Source organism: Coturnix japonica, chromosome 10 (genome assembly GCF_054131305.1).
Source record: "Coturnix japonica strain WE chromosome 10, WE-NBRP24, whole genome shotgun sequence".
Classification (NCBI taxonomy): domain Eukaryota; kingdom Metazoa; phylum Chordata; class Aves; order Galliformes; family Phasianidae; genus Coturnix; species Coturnix japonica.
Window position 1 is genome coordinate 14,410,743 of NC_140672.1, and position 23,191 is coordinate 14,433,933.

At 48.1% G+C, this 23,191-nt stretch overlaps 1 protein-coding gene across 1 annotated transcript; it reads left to right on the forward strand.

Moving 5' to 3' along the window:
- Window positions 1–661: 661 nt before the first annotated feature.
- Window positions 662–21,237, forward strand: LOC146759413 (obscurin-like). Its single transcript, XM_085510382.1, has 11 exons — window positions 662–754; window positions 5,987–6,047; window positions 6,396–6,517; window positions 6,928–6,947; window positions 8,004–8,107; window positions 13,389–13,691; window positions 14,091–14,347; window positions 15,057–15,330; window positions 16,964–17,236; window positions 19,785–20,060; window positions 21,206–21,237. Exons 1-11 carry the CDS (start codon window positions 662–664, stop codon window positions 21,235–21,237), a joined length of 1,815 nt encoding a protein of 604 aa, XP_085366508.1.
- The last annotated feature ends 1,954 nt before the right edge of the window (window positions 21,238–23,191 follow it).

Genomic DNA, 23,191 nt, shown 5'->3' on the forward strand with positions numbered 1-23,191 from the left:
AAGCCGAAGATCTATTCAGATTCCCATGGCTGTGCTGCGAGGCATTGCGGGACGGGGACAAGCCAAGTGCAGCCGGCCCTCTCCCCGCCGGGGCCTGTCACAGCCCCCAGCCTGCGCTGCGCAGCAGGAGGAGAACAGCTGGGAGCTGGAGATGCTGCAGGCCCAGCTGGAGGGCGAGCGGCTCCACTGCCAGGAGCTGCAGCGCCGCTGGGCTGCCGAGAGATGTGAACTGCAGAAGGTGGCAGAGCGGGAGCGGCAGCTGCTGACCGACCAACTGCGCTGTGCCTGGGAGAAGCAGCAGGCCCAGGAAGAGCAGCAGCTGAAGGAGTGGGTGCAGCGGCAGCGGGTGACGGGGACCCGGCAGCTGCTGCTCTGGAAGGAGGCCGAGCTGCGCGCGACAAAGGAGCAGCTGCAGCGTGATTGCGATGCAGCCCTGCGCCAGGCTCGGGAGCTGCAGCAGCAGCTGGCCAAGGTGCTGAGGAACCCCCCCAGCAGCGAGGCGGCCCATGCCCAGCTGCAGGACGTCCTCAGCAAGCTGCGCTGGGAGACGGATGGTGAGCAGCCCGCCTGCATCCGCCACCTCCAGCGTCAGCTGGAGCTGGAGAGGAGGCTCTTCACCTTTTACATCGTGGGGAGCTGGGCAGACGTGCTCCGTAACGCAATGTCCTGCTCCCAGGACAGAATGGGAGCTCTGCGCCGCCACCGTGCAGAGCAGGGCTCCAGACAACCGGCCATGAAGGACGCTCAGGTCCAGGTAAGATGACACACTGAGAGAGTGGGGATTGTTCAGCCTGGGGAGGGGGGGCTCTGGGGACACCACAGAGCGGCCATCCAGTGCCTGAAGGAGAACTGGGGAAAGCTGGAGATGTACTGGTTGTAAGGGAGGGTAGTGATACAAAAAAGGACAACACCCTGAAAGTAGAAGAGGGGAGATCTGGATGAAATATAAGAAGACGGGACACCATGAGGGGGCAGAGGCGCTGGCACAGGCTGCCCAGAGAGGCTGTGGTTGCCACACGCCTGGCAGTGCCCCAGGCCAGGCTGGACGCACCTTTGGGCAACCTGACCTAGTGGAAGTTGTCCCTGCCCTTGGCATGGGCTTGGAACGGGAGAGTCTTGAAGACCCCTTCCTACACAAACCATTCTGTTATTCTATGATTTTCTGGTTCTAGGTGCCAGAGACAGCCAAGGAAGACCTGGGGCTCCCGGGCAGCCGGCCCTCTCCCCGCTGGGGCCCGGCACAGCCCCCCACCTGCCCTGCACAGCGGGAGGAGAAGAGGCAGGAGCTGAAGGCACTGCAGGCCCAGCTGGAGGGCGAGCGGCTCCGCTCCCAGGAGCTGCAGCGCCGCTGTGCTGCTGAGAGACGTGAGCGGCAGGAGGCGGCAGAGCGGGAGCGGCAGCTGCTGGCCGACAAACTGCGCTCCAAGTGGGAGCGGGTGCGGGTGTCAAAGCTGCAGCGCCTGCGGGAGCAGAGCCTGAGGCAGTGGCAAGCAGAGATCTGCCAACTGCTGCAGGAGAAGGAGGCCCAGCTGCACCAGATGCAGGAGCTGCTGCAGAAGCAGCGCAATGACACCATCCGCCAGGCATGGCAACTGCAGCGGCAACTGGTGGAGGTGCTGCTGAGGTGCGACAGCAGCAGAGCGGACCGCAGAATGCAGCAGGAAGTCCAGCGGCAGCTCTGCTGGAAGTCCCGTGCAGAGCAGGCCGTGGAGAGCAAGCGCCTCCAGTGTGAGCTGCAGGAGCAGAGAAGACGCTTCCTGCAGTACATCCTGGAGCACGTGGAGGGGCAGCCACGCGTCTTCTTCAACAGGGCCAGGGCCTGCCATCGGGCTGTAGCAGAGGTGGGTGTTCAGGCTACAGAGCAACAAGAGGCCTGCCCACCTGAGCGCAGGGAGCAGCAGGAGCAGTACACCCATCTGCTGAGTAAGCTGAAGGAGCTGCAGAGACGGTGCAGCCTCCTTGAAGAGAAGAGCAGAAGCTCTCAGCAGATGTGGGAGGAGGTGGAGTGGCTCAAGGACAAGATGCGTACGCTCTGCCTCCGTACCCAGCAGCTGCTGGAAATAGTCTGGCAGCTCAAGGAGGCCTCTTGCGCATCCAAAGACACCACAGAGAAGGCAGAGGAGGTCAACCAGCTGCAGGGAAAGCATTTGGAAAAGGAGGCTGCAGAGCAACAAGAGGCCTGCCCACCTGAGCACAGAGAGCAGCAGGAGAAGAACACCCGTCTGCTGAGTAAGCTGAAGGAGCTGCATAGACAGTGCAGCCTCCTTGGAGAGAAGTGCTGCCTGCTGAGGAGCAGAAGCTCTCAGCAGATGTGGGAGGAGGTAGAGCGGCTCAAGGACAAGACGCGTACGCTCTGCCTCCGTACCCAGCAGCTGCTGGAAATAGTCCAGCAGCTCAAGGAGGCCTCTTCTGCATCCAAAGAGGCCACAGAGAAGGCAGAGAAGGTCAACCAGCTGAAGGGACTGCATCTGGAAAAGGAGAATGAGACGGCCAAGGAAGACCCAGGGTTCCCAGGCAGCACCAGCAGCAAGCTGCTGGAGCAGTGCAGCTACCTCCAACAAGCTCTGAGCAACCTGGAGAGTCACTGCCAGGCCCTGAAGGCCCAGAACCACATGCTGAGAGACCTCCAGCAGGCTGACATCAAGCTTGGAGCACTCAGCAAGCGTCTGGAGGAAAAATGCACACAGCTCCAGGAGATGGGGAAAAAGCTGAGGCCACACAGAAATCCCAAACAGGAATGCCCCGATCCCCAGGAAAAGCCGGGGGAGTCAAAAGTGTGGCCAGTGGCAGTCTGCATCTACATTTTCGCAGACCATCACCACCAAAACGAAGATTCTTAGATCGTCACAGCTACAAAATCCTTATGAGGGCCCTAATGAGGGCCCAGAAAACGAGCTTCCACTGACAGCTGGACAATACGTTTACATCTGTGGAGACATGGATGAGGATGGCTGGTTTCTGGGAGAGCTGACGGACGGCACAAGAGGACTGGTCCCTTCCAATCTGGTGGAAGAAGTTTCAGATGATGACCTGGATACCACCGTGCCTCCAGGGCTTCGTGATCTCCTGCTGGATACCGATGACGAAGAGAGACCAGGCAGCAGGAGCAGGGGCAGAAAGTGATGGTCACCATCCAGAAATCTGTGTCCGTGTGTTGGCTCAGCCTGGGGGACGCCGAGATTCCTCTCCATAAGACAGCAACATCCCATCAAGATTCCACCTTTCTGGATGAAGGCTACCTCATGCTCCACTTGACGTTCAAGTGGAGTGTGGTCCATCAGCAGGAAGGCCTTAAAAATTCATCCCTTGTAAGACTGAGAATTTATTACACTGGACTGGACTAAAACAACAAAAAACAACAAAAACCACCAAAAACACCAAAACAACTTAAAAAAAAATTTATATTATATATTATTTATATATTATATATATTATAATATATGATTACATAATATATATTATAATATACATAATATACATTAAATACATAAGATATATAATATAATAAATACAATAATAGTATTATATTATATTATATATATTATAATATTTAAAAAATACTAAAAAAAATAACCAAACCCAAAAAGTGTGTCCAGTCTTGTTTTTAGACAGTCTGCTTTTGTAAAGGTACAAGGAAAGGTAGAGGCTGAGGAAAACCTCCAAAGTCTTTCTCAAGCAGTCTACCTACAAGTACTGGAATCAAGGGAGAAAGGAATCATCACTGCTTGCCTCGGTTCCTGAGCCCTATAGACAGTCTGTCCCAAAGCAGCTGTTTGATCATTTCCATTGGGTGACAATGCATAGTGCTTGCATCGTCTGCAGGCATGGACTCAGATGCAAATCCACATCCTTAACTGTAGGTCCGTACATCCTTTATATACATGCTCCAGCTCCCCCTTGAAATTTTCTGTCTGTCCCTACATATCAGCAGAGCACTTAGCAAGTCTCCTTCACGTCTAGACACCAACTGCCCATACAAGTGTGTGTGATAATGCACACGGCTGCGGCCAGCACTCTGTGTAAAGAGAAACTGTCAGAGAGCTGCACATCAGGGAGGGGTTCCTTGGTCTCAGCCTCTGCTTGCTTTTCTGGCTGGCTGTGAGGGACGCTCACGACCAGGTGAGATGGCACACATAGGGCGTGGATCTCTGGGAGATAGGAGAGTTACATTCCTTGGAGCCAGATGTGCGTTCTTCATTCTCGAGTGTTGAAATCTCTTCTGGTGACAAAGCTGGTGAGACTCAGACAGAGGGATGAGAAGGCCAAAAAGACAGCAAGAGCTGGAACAGTACCTGTGGGAGCTGCTGATGAGCATGGACTTGATCAACCTGGTTCTCCAGGGAAGGTTTTGGAGAAGGCAAGGGGCAAGAGATGGGAGCGCAGGGAGACAGCGAGATGCTCTCAGCCATCATTTGTGTGCCGGGGACAGAAAAGCCATTGGCACTGGAGTTTCTTGCTTGCTTGCAGGAGACTCGAGCTTTGTGGAGGTGGCCGTGTATTTCAGCAGGGAGGAGCAGGCGCAGTGAGTGCTCTGCCGAGATATGATGCTGTAGACATACGATTCCATGGCCCTGCTGGCAGAGGGCTTTGCTGCCTTTCCTCCTCATGAAGGCATCTTGGGCACTGCAGAGTGAGCCTGCACAAGCAGCAGAATAAGTGCAGTGCATTTCCTTCCTGATGAATGCAACAGCAACTACAAAAGAAACACGAATGAGTGTGAGTATCAGAAGAGATTAATGTGCTCTGGACTCTGAGGAAAGACCCACAGTCACCGCTGGCAAGCAGGTGTCAGTCAGCCTTTCAATGAGGTCAGGGAGGGATGAAACAAGGCTCCAAGTATTTGTTGCACAGTTGAGTTGCTTCCTGCTGTGCTTCACAGCACAACGTGTTTTTATAAAGATGAATGCCTGGGAAATGGAAAGACTACTTTCATACACCTTGTTTGTGTTAGTTGACTGCAGTTCCAACCAGCTGGACATACAGGGTCTGGCAAATGACACCTGGAAGGAGGTACAGGCAGGAGGCCCAGCACCCTGCAACCTCCAGGTGAGGGAGAGCAGGCAAGGATTCCTTTGGGACCTGCAGGTTCACTGTGTGCAGCATTACATGCAGGAGCATCTGAGTATAGAGATGATGGCAGAGGTACAGAGCTAAGCATCACAGAGAGGGAGAGTTGCTCATCTTGTCTCCCATGGTAAGACAGGAACTACGAGCCACGAGGAAAATGTGGCCGCATTCTGCTTTCCTCTTCTGTCCCACACCAGCCCGTCAGAAAGAAGGAACAGCCACGCTTCCACTGAGACGTTCCTCTTCATGCACAAATGAGCATGCACGGAGCTGTGGGCAGTGCTGGGGCTGCACACACGTGGGTGTGCACAGGTGTGTCCATGCACTGCAGAGATTTGTGCACGCATGTGGGAGGGTGTGCAAGGACGAGGTGGTACGCGCGTGTGTGTGTGTGTGTGTGTGTGTGTGTGTGCAGGGATTGGGTGGTACGTGTGTGTGTGTGTGTGTGTGTGTGCAGGCAGGGAGTGCAAGAATGGTGGTGCATGTATGCATGCAGCTGGGGAGTGCGAGGATGAGTTTTTGAGTTAGAATAGTTCTAACCTGGTCTGGGGCTGTGACTACCAATTGCCTTCCAAAGGTCAATTTTCTGCTCTCTTCTACCCAAAGGGCGGTTGCTGCTACGGCTTGGATGTACTCTGGCCACCCTCGTGATACTGGATCTATCAATTTAGATGCCACTGGTTGACGCTTATGTCCCCATTCCTGGGTTAGCACTCCCAGAGCTGCCCCTCGATCTACAGTAACAAAAAGCTGGAAGGGCTTCAAGGCAGGAAGAGCTAGGACTGGGGCTGTAATTTGTCCTTGTTTTAATTCTTTTCTTAGTTCCTTCTCTTCAGTAGTCCACTGAAGCATGTTGGGTTCTTCATCTAATAACTTAAGGTATCAGCCCTTGATATTCTGAGCGTATGCCTCTATCCAGAGTCTGCAATATCCTACTACCCCCAGGAATTTTCTCAGTTCCCTCTTTGTTCTGGGCATGGGTAGCTCGATAACTCCCTGAATCCTCCCTGGGGTTATTTTATACTTTCCCTCAGAGACCAGCTGTCCCAAAGACTTGACTTCTCTTTCCACGGACTGTGGCTTATTCTTTGACACTCTCAGTCCTTGTTTCCCCAGGAAGTTTAGCAGTTCATTTGTGGCTCTTTTTACTCCCACTTTCTCTGACCCTGACAACACGAGGTCACCTACATCTTGTAGGAGTTATGCTCCCTCTGGTGGCCGAAAATGTTCTAATATTTGTTCCAAGGTTTGCCCGAACCAATTGGGTGACTCTGTGAACCCCAGGGCTAGAACTGTCCACCAATACTGTTGTTTCCGCCCACGCTCAGGATCTTCCCACTCAAAGGCAAATATGTCTCTGCTTTCAGATCCAATGGACAAGACCAAAAGGGCATCCTTTCAATCTATAACACTGAACCGCCTGTTCCCATTTGGGATTTTGTTCATCAAGGTATATGGGTTTGGAGCCACTATATTTTGTACTATGTCATTAATTTTTCTCAAATCTTGCACTAATCAGTAGGAACCATCGGTTTTTTTTAACTAGCAAAATGGGGGTATTGAAAGGTGACAGACATGTTCCAGCAACCCATCCCTTAGTAATCACTGTATTACAGGTTTAAGGCCAATACGTCCCTCAAATGGATGTGGATATTGTCTCTGTCTTATGACTTCATATTTTTCTTGCATTTTTATTTTCAAAGGGGTTATTTTTAATCCCCCTCTATTTCTTTCTTTGACCCAAACCACAGGGTCTATCCCTCTCTCATCTGCCTCAGTTAATACATTTATTGATACAGTAATTCCATCTTGACACGTTGTTGTTTGTATTCCTGGTTTCATCATGAGATGTCTCCCCAGCAAGTTAGTCCCTGCATCAGGTACGTAGAATAATTGTCCTGTGATTGCTTTAAACCCCAGTTTCAACTCGATACTTTCATCCCAGTTCCCTCTACCCCATTTATCTTTAAGGTCTCATTTCTTAATTTGAGTCCTGACACCTTATGGGCCAGCGATGAACAAGCTGGCCCTGTAAAAACACAAATTCTTCCCCCTCAGGTTCCACTTTTATAATTACCAGGGGCTCCTAGTGGGACCACAGTTTTGAAAGCCCCGGACCCCCCTATTCTGAATTCAAAGCAGCTGGTAACTTTTCCTCTCTCTTCCGTTCTGGGCAGTTTTTCTTTATGTGTCCTGGCTGACCACACCAGAAGCATTTCCCTACACTTGGTTGCAACTGGGGCCTCACTGGATATCCTTGGGATCTTCCTTCTCCCTGCCTCCCTCCAGGGCACAACCTTCCTCCAATTTTCTTTTCCCTATTACCCATTCTTTGTTTCACCACCTGTTCTGCCATGGAAACCATTAACTTTGCCTTTTGTTTTTCCTTCTCATCTCCCCTTCTAACATACACGCTCTGAGCCTCTCGTAAGATCTCCTCCAGAGACCTCTTACTCCATCCTTCTGTCTTCTGAAGCCTCTTTTGCACATCTGGCTGCGCCTTGGTTACAGAGTTAACTTTTAGAAGCCCTTGGGCTATAGGATCCTCAGGATTCATTCCCGAGTATTTTCTCATTTTATCTCTAAGCCTTTCCAGAAAATCACTGGGGGGTTCTTCCCTATCCTGCTGAATCCCAAATGCCTAGGTAAGATTCGGGGACTTGGGTACTGCCTCCCTAATCCCAGCCATTATTATGTCTCACCGATATTTTGCCAATGTTGTGCATTATTACTATCCCAGCTGGGGTCTGCCACTGGCTATTTTTGCACTCCAGGACGCCCAGGAGGGTTATTCTTTTCCCACTCTTGTGTAGCTGCTCGCCTAATCATGCCTCTTTCTTCTCCAGTAAACAACATATCCATAATAGACATCATTTCCATCCACGAGTACAAATTTGGCCCCAGAAATTGATCTAATTGTTCTGCTTCTCTTATAGGATCTTCAGTCGAGGATTTCAATTCCTTTATAAAACGTCTGACTTCTCCACTAGTGAGTGGGGAGTTTACACAGCCTATTTGTCCTTGTCCCAGTGGTACCTCGGTACACTGAGGTGCTGGTACGGCTGGTGTCTGGTGAAGGAAAACTTTCGATATCCCTTTTACATACAGGGTCTTGCAAATGACGCCAGGAAGGAAGTACAGGCAGGAGGCCCAGCACCCTGCAACCTCCATGTGGGGGAGAGCAGCCAAGGATTCCTTTGGGATCTGCAGGCTCATTGTGTGGAGCATTGCATCAAGAAACATCTGTGTATAGAGATGATGGCAGAGGTACAGAGCTGAGCATCATAGAGAGGCAGAGAGGCTCAGCTCGTTTCCCACCATAAGACAGGAACTAGGAGCCACAAAGAAAGTGTGGGCACATTCTGCTTTCCTCTTCTATCCCACACCATCTGCCCCGTCAGAGGGGAGGAACAGCCACGCTTCCACTGAGACGTTCCTCTCACAGCCAGGCACCCCTCAGGTTGGAGCATTGCCGGCTGCTGGATGGGAAAAGCAGCTGCAGAAGTGCGTGTACACAGGAGTGTGCGGAGAAGTGGGGTAGCAAAAGTGTGTGAGTGCAAGTGTGAGTGTGTGCAGGATGGGTGGGAAATGTGTGTGCATGCACGTGCATGGAGTGCAAGGATGGGGTTGTGCACATTGGTATGAGCAGAGGGGTGTGCAAAGGGGTGGGGTTGTACATGTGTGAAGACGCAAAAGTGTTCCTGGATGGTATTTGCATGTGGATGTGCAGAGTGTCTGCAAGCATGTGGATGCACGTGCCTAAGCAGTGTGTGAAGGGATGTTCTTTCACGTGTATGTGTGCAAGGATGGGGCTGAATGTCAGGGTGTGCGCTGCACATTCATGTGTGCAAAAAGGTGCTTGCAGGTGTGCTGTGTTTCTTGCACACTTGTGTGTATGCACATGGCTGTGACCAACGCTGTGCACGTCTTCATGCACAAATGAGCGTGCACGGAGCTGTGGACAGTGCTGGGGTTGCACACGTGGGTGTGCACGGGTGTGTCCATGCACTGCAGAGATTTGTGCACGCATGTGGGAGGGTGTGCAAGGACGAGGTGGTCTGTGTGTGTGTGTGTGTGTGTGTGTGTGTGTGTGTGTGTGCAGGGATGGGGTGGTACGTGTGTGTGTGTGTGTGTGTGTGCAGGGATGGGGTGGTATGTGTGTGTGTGTGTGTGTGTGTGTGCAGGGATGGGGTGGTACATGTGTGTGTGTGTGTGTGTGTGTGTGTGTGCAGGGATGGGGTGGTACGTGTGTGTGTGTGTGTGTGTGTGCAGGGATGGGGTGGTGGCCATTTGCACGAGCACAGAGGTGTGCAAAGCGGTGGGCGATTGCTCCGTTGAAGCAAGAAGCAAGCGTGACAGTGCTCCAGTTGTAAGGAAGTGCATTGCTGGAACAGGGCAGAGCTGAGCCTGCAACTGCAGCCTCCTTTGCACAGCCCAGCTCTCAGAGGGTGAGACAGTTGTGCTTCCTGAGCAGCTCAGGGACGTTGTGGACAGAAGCAGCCGAGTCCAAAGTTCCTGGTGTGAAGTGCTCCGTACATCGGGCTCTCTGGGCGAGCTCCCGGCTGACAGCACTGCTCCCCTCTGCCCTCGCCCGGGCCTGCTGGGAGCTGCAGGGCCTGCTGGGAGCTGCAGGCCCCGCAGGAACTACCACTCCCAGGATGCTGTGCGGCAGCACCGGGCGCCGCCATGACAGTGCTGTGTGCAGTGCTGTGCAGGGCTGGGCCTGTGGGCTCAGGGCACCGGGTGCTCCTTCCCTGAGCCTGCCAGGAGGTAAGGCACCGTGAGGGTGGTTTGGGGGAGACCAAAAGACGTAGAGAGGACGTAGGTGGGACATGGAGGTGAGATAGATGGGGCATGAACTGGATCTAGAGAGAGGGGTGAGAAGGCAAGGTGGATATCCGACAGGTGGGGACAGGGGCCTGTACAGGTCAAGGGCCAAGTCCAGCTCTGCAAGCACAGCAACATGTTGGGGACGCCGGGCTGCGGCTGGGGATGGAGCAGAGCAAGATGGAGAAAGGGGGGAACATTCAGGGAGCGAAGAAATCTCCAAGTGGGGCTTTCTCCATAGCTCAGCCTGCAGCGCAGCCACACGACCTAGGCAGGCCTCAGACTGGGATCCTGCTGCTGGGTGCTGCAGGGTGCAGCCTGGCTCAGTCCTGTCTGCACCTGGGGACTGATGGCTGTGTCTGGGATGGCAGTGAGCCTCCTCCACTCCAGGCTGAGCCACTCAGCTCTCCCAGAATTCCCGTCCATCCCCCTTTCTCATCCCTCCATTCCCACGCAGAACTGACTGAGGAGGGGAGGGATGGGTCCAATGGTGGTGGCAGATCTGGGACACTGCCCTTTCTGCTGCCCAGATTGGGGAGGTGGGCTTTGTAACTGAACAAACAACCACAGGCAGAGGTGTAGCAAAGTGAATGCAAGGCATTTAATAATTGAACATACCAAACTGTCAAGAAATGACAGTATTCCCAACCATTTCCCACCCTAACAATCCTTTCTGATCCCACCCCCTCAAACTCCCACCCCCAATCAACTTCTCGCCCCCCCGCTCCCTCCCACCAATAGTTCCCTCCCTGTGCAAAAAAACCTCCCAGCCCCCTGTTGTAATCCAAGAAGAAAGGCAGCAGCCATGGATCAAGAGAAGGACTTGACAGAGCAGCAGCTGTGGAGCAGGATAAAGAGCAAACAGTGTTGGTGGTGGATGCGACAGGCAGTGCCAACAGGGCGTCCCCTGCTTCAAAGTGCACCTTTCCTCTCTCACCCACCACACATTCTCTCCTGCATGCAGGGTCTGAGGGATTTCTTCCAGTTGTACTCCATATCCGCATGGCCAGTGCGTGATACAGAACCCAAGTGGAACGCCTGCTTGGAAAATGAAATCAACTCTCCCATTCAGTTCTATGAGCGTGCACCTTCCTCTCAAGTGATGCGTGGTCATATTTGAAAAATCCAAATTAGTTGGATATAAGAGAGGTAATAGCATCATAACCGAGCATTACTAATACATTCAATGATTATTGCCGCAGATTCCAGCACCATTGGTAACATCAGACCCCATTGGATTCACATCCAATCTATTAACATAGTAGAAGCACAAGATAACCTGGATAATGCCTAATAACTCTGGTTCCTGAGACAGTAGTTGGCGAACCTGAAGGCAGAAGGTCAGCGCGCTAGGACAAACAGCCAGACAGCAGTATGGTTAAATATGGCTGCGTCCATCGACTGCCCGAAAAACCATGCTTTTATAGCAGACAGACGAGGGCATTTAAAAACCACAGACACCAATTGGAGGAAAGCTACTGCAATAACAACCCCTGGTCAAAGACCCCCCTTGATAGCCGCGTGCTACTCATTCTTTTCCTAGAGGTGTCCTTGGTTCTCATGCTGTTTCTCCCTCCACAGCTGCTGCTCTGTGAAGCCCTTCTCTTGATGCATGGCTGCTGCTCTGTAAAATACTTCTGGTATTACAACGGCCCCCCAGATTCCCACCCCAATAATTCCTTCCTCCAAATTGCAACACAGAATTTCAGAGTGTAACATTATCAGAGTAAAATTTCTCCCCCAGAATTGCCACCCCACCAAGTTCCCTCCTCATCTCCCTTTCTGCTCTTCTCGTCTGCGCGTCTTCCTTACTTTCACCCTGTCATTTTTCTTCTGGTGATGGATATCTTCAGGCTGGAGGAGCTCTTGTCTTGCTGCAGCCACCCCAGCATCCACTTGCCAGCTGTGCTGTGCCCGAACTCATCCTCGCTGATCCATGCCAGCCGATCATCGATGTCTGCCATGTCCTGCGGGCTGCCTGCGCTTGTTGTCACTGCTGGAACAGCAGTCTGGAAAAGGCAATCTGGAAAAGTAAGTTCTTTGTACTTGATAACTTCTCAGTTCCTTCTGATCTCGATATACAAAGTAGTTCCAAGTCCCTGTAGCTTTTGTGTTTTCTTTTGCAGAAGGATTCTGTGATTCTGTGTGATTCTGTGATCTTTGAGATCCTTTTCAACCCAGGCCATTCTTTGACTGTACAGTTCCATACTGGAACAAATATAAAATGCTAACTATGTAAAACATGGAGTCAAACCTGTGTGATTTGTCCACACCAGGAGGTGATTAGAAAACAATTTGTAAGCTACAAAGCTGCTTGCTGGAAAGGAAAAGAAAATAAAACTACAAGAATAAGGGAAAACATTTCTTCCTGAAAATAGGAAGAATAATGGACCTGCCATGAAATTTGGGTGAAGCTGCCTGATTTTATGAAGCTATTCACATGATTTTCTTGGTGCTGTGTTTCCCAAATGAGTGGTTTCTGGCTGTGCTGCAGCAGTCTGCATGTGAACATCAACTCTATTCACCGTCTGGGAAGATTAGGACTTCTCCCACCAGCACCACTGAATTACAGTTACTCAGTGGTTAAACAAAGGAATCCTTAAAGAACGGTTTACAGCTGTCGTGTTATCTGAAGTGCTTGGGACATTCTGATGCTATTAAGCTCTATGTATTAACAAGTTCAGAAAGAAAAGGTAGGCATCTGATTGTTGTGCCAGTTTCTAAGTTATTTGGAAAGCTGTACCACCCAACCACTCCTTCTATTTGATGGAGGTGACAAAGCTCAGTTTAATTTCTGACTGCTGTTTAAATTCTGAAGCTCGAGCTGGTTCCTGGAGCAGAAAAAGCTCGGAAGCTGTCCCTCCTACAAGCAGGCACCTCCGAGCAAAATATGACATCTCAATTTCTGATGGTAAGGTCAGGAGATCTGATTCCAGCGTCTAGCTTTCGGCTTCATGCTATGTTAGTGGGACCTTTGGCATTTAGCACTTAATGATCTTGAAGGTTTCTTCCAACCCAAGCCCTCCCGTGATCCTATGATTCTGTGATTTCATTCAGGTTTATTAAGATGAGATGAGTTCTTCTAAATGTGCTGTTCTCTATGTGCTTATAATTGGAGTCTAGATGGGTGACTTAAACCAGCCACCAAACTTTCTGATGGCCAAAATTAAATGAACTCAATCCTTTACTGTGTCAGTAGTCTGTAACTAGAGCCCATCAGGTAATTCCCAGCCTCCTGCCTGTATCAGTGGCTGCACACAGTGAAAAAGTCTGATGGGATTTTAACCTGTAAAATGTTCCAAAGCAACCAGAGGGTGAATATATTCACTATGCAAATACCTGCAGGAATAAGCTTGTCATGTATGTCCTCAGGTACCACAGTAGTTAATGGTGGGACTCAGTAGGTCATGCTGAAAGTTGAGTCTGCTGATCTCGAAGGTCTTTTCCAGCCTAAATGAGCTTATGCTAATATTTCTGTATTTATTTCTGCTCAGCTCCCAGAAAACCTCCCACCCAGCCCCCAGTTGACCCCGTGGTGAAAAATAAAACAGAAAGCTCAGTGACGCTGGCATGGTCCCCTCCGAAGATGCACCTCCCCATTCCAATCCATGGCTACATTGTGGAAGGCAATAAACCAACTGGCTTCACCTGGGTGAGGTGCCACGAGTCTCATGTCCCCGTCCCAGAGTTCACGGTGAGCAATCTGTCTGAAGAGGCTGATGATCAGTTCCGAGTGTCTGCAGTCAATGCGCATGGACAGAGCCCGTCTCTGGAATTCCCAGGGAGCGTGCACCTTGGTAAGCACAAAAACCCCAATGGAAATGGGTCAGTGTGTGCTGAGCAGCTGTGTTGGTTCCCTTAAGATGTTTCCTTTGACTGTAAAGATAGTAGTGCATTAACACACCAAAGGCTTTCCTTTATTCCTAGTTCTCCTATCTCCTATCAACATCCAGCTACCACTAAAGTGATACAAGATATATTTCTGTGACAGAGACATGAATATCCTTATCTTTTGATATCTCACATGTGCAAGAGGCAGAACTTTCTGTAACAGATCTTAAGCACAGAAGTGCTTCTTCCAGCACTCATGCAAAGGGAGAAGTAGAAATGTACCTATGATTTAATCTTCCATCTCTAAATGAGATACCAGACTTGCATCTAAAGAGCATTAAGACATCCATGTTGTTCTTCCTCAGACCCAGTCCTGGCTGTGAAATCCCCCCTAACAACTGGTGAAGCTGTACCTGGAGGGGATGCCATGTTTACTATTGACCTTACAACAACGTGTTGTGGCACTTGGTACCTCAATGGTAAAGTCTTACAGGAAAGCGAGACCTGCATCATCAAGAGAACCCAAACTACTCACAGCCTAATCATGAAGAACGTCCCCAAGAACGATGATGGAGCAGAAGTGAAATTTGTTGCCAAAAATGTTGATGTCAGCAGCAAGATGAGAGTGAGAGGTATTTGCTTTGATCCTTCTCCTTCCCTCTTACAGTCAAGGCATAGTTGCTGTGATCTGATGATTAGAACTGGGGCTGCAGGCATTCACTGACTGTACCAAATACCTGAAATTGCATCCCATGGACTGACGTGAGTCCTGGTAATGACCTAAACATGATAGCACTGAGTGTAGGGTAAGCCAGTCTATCCAGCTGCTTGGTATCTGAACCAGATTGCTTCATGCCAGCTGATGAATGTCTGCAGTTCAGAGCTATTGGCCAGTGCATTCAGTCACCATGTTTACCACTGCATCACCATAGAGCAGTACTTTCAGCTCCAGGTTCAGACAGCCTTTCTGATTGCGCTGGAATAGTTTAGAAGTAGGGGAGCAATCATTCCAATAATATCTCTATCAATCAGCTTAGCATGACAAAGTAGAACAAATAAACATTCATTATGGGAGGACCTGTTTGTCATTGGGTGGAAACCTCTGCAGAAGCATGTTTAGAGCATTATTAATCAGTAGAATGAGATGTTTGGTTGATTTTTACTTAGTAAATCCGACAAGAAGAGCAAATGAAATATCTTGAATTGCTCAGCAGTGACACAATGATGAGTGCAGGAACAGAAGGTGATACTTTTTCAGAGATCTTGCAGCAAACATTGACCACGTTAGCCTGATATCAATTGAAATAACGAGGCCTTTGCTCCTGACAGGTGCTGCAGTGAGATTTACCAATAAGAGCAAAGATGTAGAAAAGATCTCCGCTTGGCTGCGTGAGGAAGCCAAACTGCAGGCTGAGCTTTCAGACACAGGTGCTACTGTGGAGTGGATGAAGGATGGGAAGGAGCTCAAGGCCAGTGGAAAATATGAACTGCACATTGTGGGGAAGAGACACACCCTGAAAATTCACAGCGTCTCAATGGATGCTGCTGGAAGTTGTCAGTGCATCTGTGAGGGGGATAAAATGCTCTATCAGCTTTCAGTGAAAGGTATGTGACAGTCTGGGCTGTCCTCTTCCTGCCCAGGGCCAGCAGACTGCATTCACCTGACTCCCCAACAGTCCAGCTGTTGTCAGACAGCATCTGGGGTGTTTTCAGTGGCTGTTTTGACTTGAACTGGCCAATCTGCTTTGTAGAGCCATTTGATTTCTGTGTTCTGTCCTGTGATTCGTCCCTAAGATATAGAGGAAATGAAGGGAAAGATAGGAAAAAGAGCATCCCAGCCTTCCTGCTCTTCTCTCAGGGTGGCCACGAGAGATGATGTAAACAGCTCTTTTTGTAGCAGTGATCCCAAATGTAGAAGAGACCTGTGAAGTGTCACAGGGAGTAAATTGATGGAGAGCAGAACTTCCTGCCAAGGCTTGTCAGCTAGTCTTAATTTTGCTTTTCTTCTCTCTCTTTGTCATGTTAGCATAATATTTCATTCTGGCTGGTCTGCCCACAGAATTAACTGGCACAGGCTGCCCAGGGAGGTGGTGGGATCCCTGGAGGTGTTCAGAACTGTGGAGATGTGGCCCTGATGGATGTTATCAGGGGACATGGTGGGGTGGGGTGGGGTTGGAATCAAAGGAGGACCCCCATGTATTTCATCGGGAAGCACTACTGGTAATAAGACCTTTGGAGCAAATCCTGGTAGGGCCACGCTCAGCTGGTCCAGTCTGGAGGCTGTTCCTCCTTACTGCAGTATCTGCAGTGAAAACCAGCACCTGCTTTTGTGTGGCTGGGCTCACATCCAGCAGTGGTGACGGGACTACAATGATAAGAGACAGTTCCTGAAAAAATGAATGAAATTTGACAGTATGATAGGATGTATTGACAGGATCTCAGTCATCCCAGTGTCCATCAGCTGGCTCTCGAGCTCCTAAATACAGGCGTTCTGTAGAGCGTTGTTGAATTTGTATTATACATGTGTGTTCTTGGAACTGCAGAACAAATGCATGCATAATCCAGACTTTGATTTTAGCAGCTCTGACTGCGCTGTTTCAACAGACCCAACTCAGTTGTGTGCACTGTTTTGAAATGATATGTTAACAAGAAGTTGGAAAACAAGCTCAGTTACCCTCAGTAAAATAGGACCGTGGACTTAGGCTTAAACTTTTGGCTAAGACAGTGGTGAGATTTTGAATCTTTGAAGTCAATTATTCCACTGTGTGTTAATAGGGGCCAGTTTTATCATCTAACTTTTGCGCTCCAATTAATTTCCATAAAGGAATTCTGTTTTTCTTTTCAGTCCTAAGTGATATCTCTATCTTTTAGGCTCGATTTGTTTGCCAGGGGGTTACAGTGCAGTAATAGATACCCCCTCCATTGATTTCCTTCTAGTTTGCTTGTTCCAATTCTTTCCTCAGTTTTCCTATTTTAGACATTTTCTTGAAGCCTTGGGCTTCTTCCTTTGGCTCTGTCCCCTGTACAGTGTATGTCCTTCAACTTGTGGAGATAAGGTAATCTGGCACGTGGTTTATAAAAGCTGCCAATTTGCCAGCATCTGAATTAGAATCCAGCAATTAGAACTAGGACTAAACGTGCACGTTTGATCTTATGATAAATGAATGCCTCATGGTCACCAATGTCCCTGCAGTTCTTTACCATCATACATATTTTGTGTGTCCATATTTTGTTTCAGCACTGGCAAACTTTGTAATCAAAGAGACAACTGGAGGAGTTATCAGGGCCATTGCTGGAAAACAAGCTGAATTTGTTTCTGAGACCTCTGAAGCCAATGTCATGGTGAAGTGGTACAAAAATGGCAAAGAAATAACGACCAGTAAGAAATTCACAATGGAAGATAAAGGGAAACTGCATAAGCTTGTGGCTTCAGCTGTAACGAAAGAAGACGAGGGAACATACATCTGCAAAATTGGAGATGACACTCTGATTTTTGATTGGAAAGTCTCAGGTAAGTTTGTGAGGCAAACATGGGATCACAATCCATATAAAGCACTTCAGACTTAATTCATTTTATTTGTCCAACGCTGTGGGTTTCCAGTATTTAGGACAAAGATTGCATATCTCTATTGAAGTAATTCTGACCTTACTGTTGTCCTTGTGCAAATCCACAGTATGAGCAAATAATGTAACTGTGTTGTGATGAATTCAGGACAGCCTTAGCTCCAGCTGGGGCTGGAGTCACGACTTGAGCCCTGACATCTGGGCTTCATTCTTCTAGTTCATGAATTGCCTCAGCACTTACATCATCTTTAAACCTATGACTGAAATGGTCCTAAGTTCTTAGCATGGGAATCCTGTCTCCTCTTTTGACAAATTAAACTCCACATTTGGAGAGTTGAGTGTCTCCTGCTGTACCCGAAGGACGTTGTGATCTCTGAGGTGTCTCCCTGAGGTGCTGTAAGCACAGCCATTAGCTCATAGTACAAGTAAAGCACTGTCAGGTCAAGGCTGGAGGAGTAATGCTTGTCACTGACATGTTCCTGTTCAGGGTGGAGCTGGAAGGTAAAATAACACAAGAAATTGTCATTGAAATTCAATATCTGTGAAATTCAGCTGGCTGCATTCACAGAACCTGGTGTTAAGATTTGTTTTTTGGTGTATATCTTGAGCCTATTTTCCATAACCCAGTTTTCATTTATGAACTGAAGCTCTACTGAAAGCCTTTCGCTGTAATCTATCTATGTGATATTGATTGATGCTATTAGTTCTTAACAGCTTGACTCTAGAGGGACTGTTCTTCTTTGGTCACCTAGTTTTAAAAGAATAGATGGCTCCTGTCTATTACAATTTTTAACGCATTATTTGTTCACTGATGCCATAAATGTGCCTGGCATAGCAATTGGCCTTGGTATATTCAGTGACTGAAAGCAACAGTTGTTGCTCTAAGAAATGCAATACTAAGTTAGGTCTGCCTGTAGCTGACAGCCATCAGCTTGCTCCTCAGGCAGGTTCTGTCTGGATGGAATGAAGGGCATGAAATACTGATGTGCTCATCAAACGCTGCTTGTTAGCTTAGAGACAAGCTGTTGAATTGGTTTGTTCATGTATTGCAAACACGTTACTTAGCTGCCTTCGTTTTAGCTTCAGAAGAACATGTGCAGAATACAGAATTGATTAAAAGAAATAAGAACTGTCTGCATAGAACTTACTCTTTCCTTACACAGGAGAATCAAGCAGATGTTTGTATGTGAGTACCTCCAGAGGTGAAACTCGATCACCCAAATGTAATGAGCAGAGACATTACAATCAGTTCTAACTGTATCTTCATGCTGCGCTGAATAAGCCTGAGTCAGGATGTAAACCACTTTCTCTTTTTTTCTTCAGATGAAGCCATTAATTCTGTCAACAAGCCCAAAACGACTCCAGAAATATCAGTCAGTCCTTCTGAAGACCTGGAGCTGGTGTGTGAGGTGTCAGCTGCAAGCGGAGCTGTCGCATGGAAGAAAGATCAAACAGAGGTGAAGCAGGACCAGAGGACAACCATCATCTCCCAGGGGACGCACCACAAGCTCATGGTCAAAAATGTGACCCTGAAAGACCAAGGGAGCTACAGCTGTGAAAAAAGGATGACAAAGCAACATTCCAAGTTAAAGTCAGAGGTGAGAAAATGCTTGGAATCCCAGAGATAAAGGAACGCTTCATTTGGTGTGTCTTGCATTTGGAGGATCAACTTACAGCCTCTCTGGTGCAAAACATTTTGGCTATAGGACTTTCTTTGTCATCTAGTGTCATAGCAACACTTTTCTACATGTGCTTTTCCATCCAGGAATGAATTACTGCAACAAACCATAGGCAAGGAGGGTAACTTGTGCACCTCCTGTAGTCAGCTGGTGTCTGCAGGGTTACAGTGCAAGAGCACACCAGGCATGCAAGGAGTGAGAAAAGGGGAGGTGTTTGAAGAGATCTGGTTACAAAATTTGAGTGACACAATGAGGTGGAAAATGCCAATAATCAGACTCATAAATGGCCTGGGTTGCAAAGGCCCACAGTGCTCATCCAGTTCCAAACCCCTCCTATGTGCAGGGTTGCCAAGCAGCAGCCCAGGCTGCCCAGAACCACATCCAGCCTGGCCTTGAATGCCTGCAGGGATGGAGCATCCATAGTCTCCTTGGGCAGCCTGTTCTAGAGGGCCATTCCCTTCTGATTTACTGGAAATGTAGAGAGACATCAGAAGAAAAAAAGATAAGGGAGGAGGTTCAGCAGTGCATGCAGGTGTTCTAAATCTCATGTCCAAATCTGCTATCAGACTGCGAAATATTTAGCTTTCTGATATGATATGATATGATGTGATATGATATGATATGATGTGATATGATATGATATGAAGTGATATGCCTATCATTTCCCAAAGCAAAATAGAGGGGAAAGTATTTTCCTGTCTTAATGAGGCATCACGATGCTCCCTGTGAAGGGCAAGTATAGTGAAAACGGGGATCTGGAGTAAGCTCTGCAGCAGACTACAGCAAAACGGTGTGACTGTTGTGATGTCCCTGCAGAGAAAGAAGATGTGTTTACAAACAAGGACAAGGTACAAAAGGAGGTGAAGGCTGTACTGACTCAAAATGCCACGCTGAGCTGCGAGGTGGCCCAGGAGAAGACGGAGGTGAAGTGGTACAAGGAGGGGAAACTGATCACCTCAAGCAAGAAGTTCAGGGTGGAGTCAGAGGGCAAACAGCGTCAGCTGGTGGTGAGCCAGGTGGAGAAGAAAGATGCAGGGGAGTACAGCTGCGAGGCTGCTGGCCAGAAACTCACCTTCAAGATTCATGTAACTGGTAGGAAACACATCTTGGTTGATATTCTTTGATTATTCCATAGTCTGGCTGTGGAAATGTCTGTGTGAACGTGTCCTCTTTATTCTGACATGAAACTGTTTTGGGGAGGATGAAAAGAAATGCTTACAAACGTGCAGCTAAAATGATTATTTGTTTTTAACAATGTTTCATCCAGCTCTTCCCCTACGACTACTTTTATAATGAGCTGTCCATGGATGTCCAACTGTGATTTGTACAATGTGCAACACTGCTCTGCCAGTTGATATTTCAACAGTAGTATTTACAGATCTCTACTGTGGCTGCACTAGAAGGTTTGGTTGTTGGTGTCCTAAGAACTTTTAGTCAGAGGCATTGCACTTGCCTTTGGCTTGTTGAATCCCACGTTGACGACCATTCATTCCATGTTCTGTAAATGTAATGACCAACCATGAATCCATTTATACCTTTCTAATTGTACGTTTCTCATTAGTCTGAAAGTTTAGCACGGAGGCAGATCTCTCACTCCAGCTGCAGTAGAGATTGCTCTGGTGTCAGTATATTCTGCACAAGATCTGGTAAATTTTAATTAAAACTCCAGATAGCCATGGGCACATCAGCTGCATTCTGAGTGACCATTAGTGAGCTGGCTGATGACAAGGGTTTGTCTTCTGTTTTATTTGTAGCTGCACTCTGCTGGTTTTTGCTCGTAAATCAACTTGTTCTCTGTTAACTTTACAGTTCTCATCTTGTATTCTGAGCTGATCAGGACAGGGAATCTGTTTTCTCCTCTTCTTTCTTATGGCAGTAAACACTTAAACTGGAGCTTAATCCTGGTCAAGGTTTGGCATTTGATCAGCTGTGTGGAGGAGCAACTGTACTGGGAGTCTACTGCCTTTCTGCTCACACAGACCTGGTGTCCTTGCAGGGCATAGCTTGCGTTCTGTTCCCTTGTAAAGGTTGCAGTCTTTGCTCTCTCCATCTTGGGGCATTCTGCTCCTTCAGTCCCTGGTGTGCAATATATCTCTGCTCCTGTAGTAGACAGTTGTGCTGCTGCCTGTGGTGTAGACTCTAAACTATCAGCTCTTACTGTTCCCACACCACGTGGATGTGATTCTGGGGCCTTTGGATCTGTTCCGTGAGTTGTGTAGCTCATGCTTTTGGCTCAGGAAATAGGCAGTTTCAGCAAAGAATGGATTAAAGACAGGGTAGATTTGGGAGGTATCTGTCAGAGAAAATGAAATATGAATGATGACAGAAAGACTATGGCAACAGCTGGAATCAACCAAGTTAATCCTCAGCAGCCAAAGCCAGCCCACGTCTTATTGCAGAGGTGTAGGGAGAAAACCCAGAAATGTAGTGCTTTTCCACTTGAATTTTGCTAGCTGAGGGCTATTATTAGCTGTTTGCCTCAGAAACCAAAGGTTTTCTGTTCTCTTTCAGACCTCTGGCTGCACAGGGTAATGTAACACCTCCTCCTCTGCCATACGTGGAGAATGCTTGCGTAGCTACCGTTGCTGTATTTCTCATGTATTTCTCACTGTAGCATGACGTGCAAGTCCAGCCCTCACTGCAAAATGATGTGGTGTGAAAGTCAGGAGGGATTATGAGTACTCTTGGAGTGGTTGGCTCTTTCACTACAGAAATACTCCTCTTACTAGCTTCTCCCAAAGTGCAATGGCTTTCTGAGTCTTGATTGATCCTCTTACCATTGCACTCAGAAAGCTTTTCTTCACTTCATAATTGAGCTGTATTTGGCTGATCTCCAGTGTAGAGTGGAGCAATATCAAAAAGACACACAGATGAAGATCTGTCATTGTCTTCATTCGAAGAAATCTGAAAATTAGGAGTTCCAGCTGATAGTAAAGACTACCCAGAGGGATGGGATGACCATATGGACTATGCTGAGGATGCATTATAATGTGTGATAAACACTGTGAAGCAGTGTTGCTCTGGGAAATGGCCCAATACAACATAAAGCAACTTTTAATGTCTTCCAGTCACAAGCTGTTCATAACTAATGTATATTTTAATCAGTGTTTTCCAGTTCCAGAAGCAGAAGATGCCTTTATCAACAAGGAGAAGGGCAGAAGGAGGTGAAGGCTGCACCAACAGAAAATGCCACGCTGAGCTGCGAGGTGGCCCAGGAGAAGACAGAGGTGAAGTGGTACAAGGAGGGGAAACTGATCACCTCGAGCAAGAAGTTCAAGGTGGAGTAAGAGGGCAAATAGCATTGGCTGGTGGTGAGCCAGGTGGAGAAGAAAGATGCAGGGGAGTACAGCTGCGAGGCTGCTGGCCAGAAACTCACCTTCAAGATTCATGTCACAGGTGAGAGAGATGTTTCTCATCACAGAATGGCCCATGAGTCCCACTTGGTTTCCAGTTATACCTGAAGTTCTCTGCAGATCCCTGCTGGCGTCCAGCTGCTGTGTTAGAAAGGGAAGTCTCTCTTGAGAGTGCCGTATAGATTTCCCAGCCTCATGAAGACATCTTGGATGCACAGAGCATGTGGAATTGCCCAAGATGCCTGACTGTGGGCAACTGGATTATGGTCAGTTGTAGTCAGTATAGTCTGAGGAGTGAGCTGCCACCATCTGCTGTAGGGTGTGGTGAGTCACCCACTGCCTTCCACTGAAGGTCATCACTCAGTACAGCACAGCTTCAAATCCCTCAGTCTCATTGGGAAACTGAAGCTTGAATGTTTCCCTATGGGAACCAAGATCAACCCTAACTCTCAGGTGGCTGAAGTTAATTACGGTTAACCTGTTTCATGATGTCGTATTCTTTACGACTGGGAATTAGCTGTGGCCTCTGAGTTTCAGTATCTAAAGCTTATTTACAATATTGAGGATTTGGTAAAGAAGAGAGATTGGTTTGTAGGTATTCATTGAAAGAAGTACTCCTGTTGACAAGGGCAGAAATGAACACCTAATCAGGAGTCATATCAGTACTGCATGAGTACATTGTTCTGAGTAAATGGCATTTCATTTTTGAATAAGAAATATGTAAATCAGCACTGCTTTTCTAGAGTGTAATTCCTGACACCTGTATATCACTGAGCACGACATGCTCATATTTGGTGTTTGCTTTGGCTTCCAATTTTTGATGAATGAAATCATATTGACCCCTCTAAAAATAGTTTTTTAGGGACAATT

Coding starts and splice junctions, on each gene's coding strand:
- LOC146759413 (XM_085510382.1), top strand. CDS start 662: ATGTCCTGCTCCCAGGACAGAATGGGAGCTCTGCGCCGCCACCGTGCA. Junction 755..5,986: donor TGAAGGACGCTCAGGTCCAG/GTAAGATGACAC, acceptor GCCTCTATCCAG/AGTCTGCAATATCCTACTAC. Junction 14,348..15,056: donor TTGATGTCAGCAGCAAGATG/AGAGTGAGAGGT, acceptor CTCCTGACAGGT/GCTGCAGTGAGATTTACCAA.